The sequence below is a fragment of the Salmo salar genome, chromosome ssa05 (assembly GCF_905237065.1).
Source record: "Salmo salar chromosome ssa05, Ssal_v3.1, whole genome shotgun sequence".
NCBI lineage: Eukaryota > Metazoa > Chordata > Actinopteri > Salmoniformes > Salmonidae > Salmo > Salmo salar.
Window position 1 is genome coordinate 70,391,382 of NC_059446.1, and position 3,297 is coordinate 70,394,678.

Genomic DNA, 3,297 nt, shown 5'->3' on the forward strand with positions numbered 1-3,297 from the left:
GCATGAATTTTGTTACAAAATTGCAAAACAATTATCTTCCCCCCATGGCAAAATGTGTGGAATTGCAGGAAATAAACTTTCAAACTTACATTTGTCTCTCCGCCATCAAGAGGGGGGCCACAAATGTTTTGCCGCGATGTGGGTGGCCCCCCAACCAAATCTCCCTTACGGCCCCCCAAAATGCCCTGTCAGTAGTGTTGTTGCCCTGATAAATTTGTTCAATTTCTGATATTGGATGGGGCCGTTGGGTCTGTTAATGGCCATCACTCTTGCATTAGATGTACAGAACTGCTGGTCTTGATTATCGTCACCCAGTCTATGTATTTTTTAAGAGAGTGTACACAACACAAACCTTGGCTTGTACATGCATCATTAAACACACAAACACGCACATGCACACACCTGAGTGGCTACGAAGTACAAGGTGCCGCACTATGTTCCTGCTTTGTTCCATTTACCATACTGATAACAACAACCAAGTAAAGAGGTTGACTTTTGAAAGGACTGAAACTTCTACGCCCAGAAACCAAACATTTGACATTTCTCTTTATGAGGTGTTCCTACAGTTCCAAATGAGTGGCCAGAATGCAGGTACTCTTTGTCTCGCCATATTTCATGGAAATGGCACTGTCACCATATGATGATGTCACCATGGGTATAAGAGCAAAGGGCCCCCGTGGCGCTCCCATTCACAGCTTTTCCCAAAGCTCACCCAGGATATCTAAGGCCCCAGTGGAGACTGACAGGGATTGAGCACCAGCAGGTAAGTGGCAGGAGATGACCATTGGGACTCTAGTCGGCTTTGAATATGAATATTGAATGGTATCAGTGTGTGGAGGTGTAAACGGATGTAGAACTTCGTCCAAACTTCTTCTTCTCCCTGATAGTAATGGCTTATCAGAGTGAGATGGTGATCAGCTCCCAGCCTCAGGTCACCATCAACAACTACACCGTGACTTCCTCTGGGTCCTCCGATTGGAGCTCCAACGTTTGTGACTGCTGCGATGACTGCGGCATCTGTGAGTCCCCCTCTGTGTGTGTAAAATTATGCATGCACAATGTTTGCATTGTGTTGAGTACACTGTTTAAAAATCCATAGACTGGGTGAGGTTACTCGGTATCAGTTCTACACAACTAATGTAACCGTGATGACCACTCAAACACGCCACACCAACAATTAATGGTGGAGACAGTGTGTGACTTTAATGTTTTTTTCTTCCAGGTCTGTGTGCGACCTTCGTGCCCTGTATCCTGGGCTGTAAGGTTGCACAGGACAATGGGGACAGTTGCTGTGTGCCTTTCCTCCCTGGAGCCTTGATCGCCCTGAGGACAAGCATCCGCAGCAAATACCGCATCCCTGTGAGTGACCCTACTACATCATCAATACAAACCCTATGTCCAGGAATCAAATATAATGGGAAAAATACATTTCTAAGCCTCCTCAAAGAGTTGTAATTTAAATATTTCCTTTATCACTCTAACTGAATGTTAGCAAGTATAGTATATAGTGTAAGGCTGGGAATCAATCCGATCTCGGGTTGATAGGCATTGCGTTTTTTAAAGGCAATCCGATTGAGACAATATATGTAGCATTTACCGTGAATGGGATCTCTGTGAACACAGGAACATTGCCTGAGCCGCAATGCCTATAACCTCTGATTTAATTGAATACTGGCCTTAGTCTAGAAGTGAAGACTGAAGGAGTCAACAGTTGGCTATTCCTATTAAAAAACAATGCAGTCAAGGATGTGCAAGTTTACAGTTAGCCACAACTGGGTGTTTTCATTCTGTTTTTCTACTGCAGACCATAGAATGCAAAAGAAGATGATGAAAAAAAGAATTTTACATTTACATTTTAGTCATTTAGCAGACGCTCTTATCCAGAGCGACTTACAGTAGTGAATGCATACATGCATACATTTTTTTTTTGTACTGGCCCCCCGTGGGAATCGAACCCACAACCCTGGCGTTGCACACACCATGCTGGCGTTGCAAACACCATGCTCTACGAACTGAGCCACAGGGAAGCAAAGAGCTGAGAGTGCAAAGAGATGAGAGTTTAGACAAGTCAATCTTATGCCCCCCCTGTTCTCTCTCCACCCTCCTTTATAGAACTCCCCTGTAATAGGGTCAGGAGTTTTTCCTGACAACATGACCTGACCAAGAAAAACTCTGATCCTATTTATTATTATTATTTTACTTTTCAGGTCATGTGGTCAAGCAAAAGTCAAGGCCCTACCTTTAGGTGTTGTCATAGTGTTTATGTTATGCTTGACATGTTAACCTTTTATGTTTTTACTCAGGGTTCCGTGTGTGATGACTGGGTAGTCATGACCTGCCTGCCTTTCTGCGGACTCTGTCAGATGGCCAGGGAGCAGAAGATGAGAGGCTGATCGGTTAAATGAGGGGAATAGGGACAGGCTTAATGACAATCATGCATCCAGTCATGGGGAAAAAACACAGTGTGCCTTCTGACGTCACAGGTACGATGTCACAGCCTGGTTGGAAAATCCTAAGCTTTGAACACAACTTTGTTGAAGTATTGCCTCGACTGTGGCCAGTCCATCCTATATTTATTATGGTCTGTGTAATACTCTTATAATACCATTATACTACTAAAGAACCGTAGCTTAAACTATACATTATAGTTTACTACTATGAGGCACATTATATAGTGGCGTTTTGTATCATGATCCAATGGTGTGTATTTGCTTGTCTGAAAATGACCTGATTGAGATGTTTCGGATTTCAATAAAGCACAATTTTCACATTCAAATTAAAGTTGTTCTCCACTTTTTTTCATTTCCATTGAGATGGAGAGGAAAATCCAGCGGTAGAAAAGTCAAGAATGTGCTTTTCTACCAAAACGTTTTTTTGGCACATTCTTCACTGGAGTCCCAGGGTTTTCATCTCCCTCTTGATGTAAATAAAGAACAATAAATGGAGAACAACTTTCAATTGAATGTGTCCCATGACTTCAGGTCAGTTGTCCATTTTCTTTCTCTTTCTGTACAACCAAAGTGAAAATCGTGTCAGTCATTAATCAAGGATTAATGAGACACACTTTCATAATGTAGCAGAAAGGACCAACATGACACAGCCCTCAGAGCACAGGTAAAGCGGGACTGGAGGCTTTTGATTAAGATTATATGGGACTTCAGATATGATTTTGCTTTATTTTAATGTTATACAGTATATAGACTCTCTTAACCTAAAAATAACAAAAGTATTTGATAACTCATAATCAAATTATGTTATGATGGATTATGATAGGTACATGAAAGTTGTAGATTATGC

At 41.9% G+C, this 3,297-nt stretch overlaps 1 protein-coding gene across 1 annotated transcript; it reads left to right on the forward strand.

Moving 5' to 3' along the window:
- The first annotated feature begins 656 nt into the window (after positions 1 to 656).
- cnfn (cornifelin) lies at positions 657 to 2,980 on the forward strand. The gene is made up of 4 exons (XM_014201340.2): positions 657 to 763; positions 888 to 1,019; positions 1,223 to 1,359; positions 2,304 to 2,980. The coding sequence occupies exons 2-4, from the start codon at positions 890 to 892 to the stop codon at positions 2,391 to 2,393; spliced, it is 357 nt and encodes a 118-aa protein (XP_014056815.1). The 5' UTR covers positions 657 to 763; positions 888 to 889; the 3' UTR covers positions 2,394 to 2,980.
- The last annotated feature ends 317 nt before the right edge of the window (positions 2,981 to 3,297 follow it).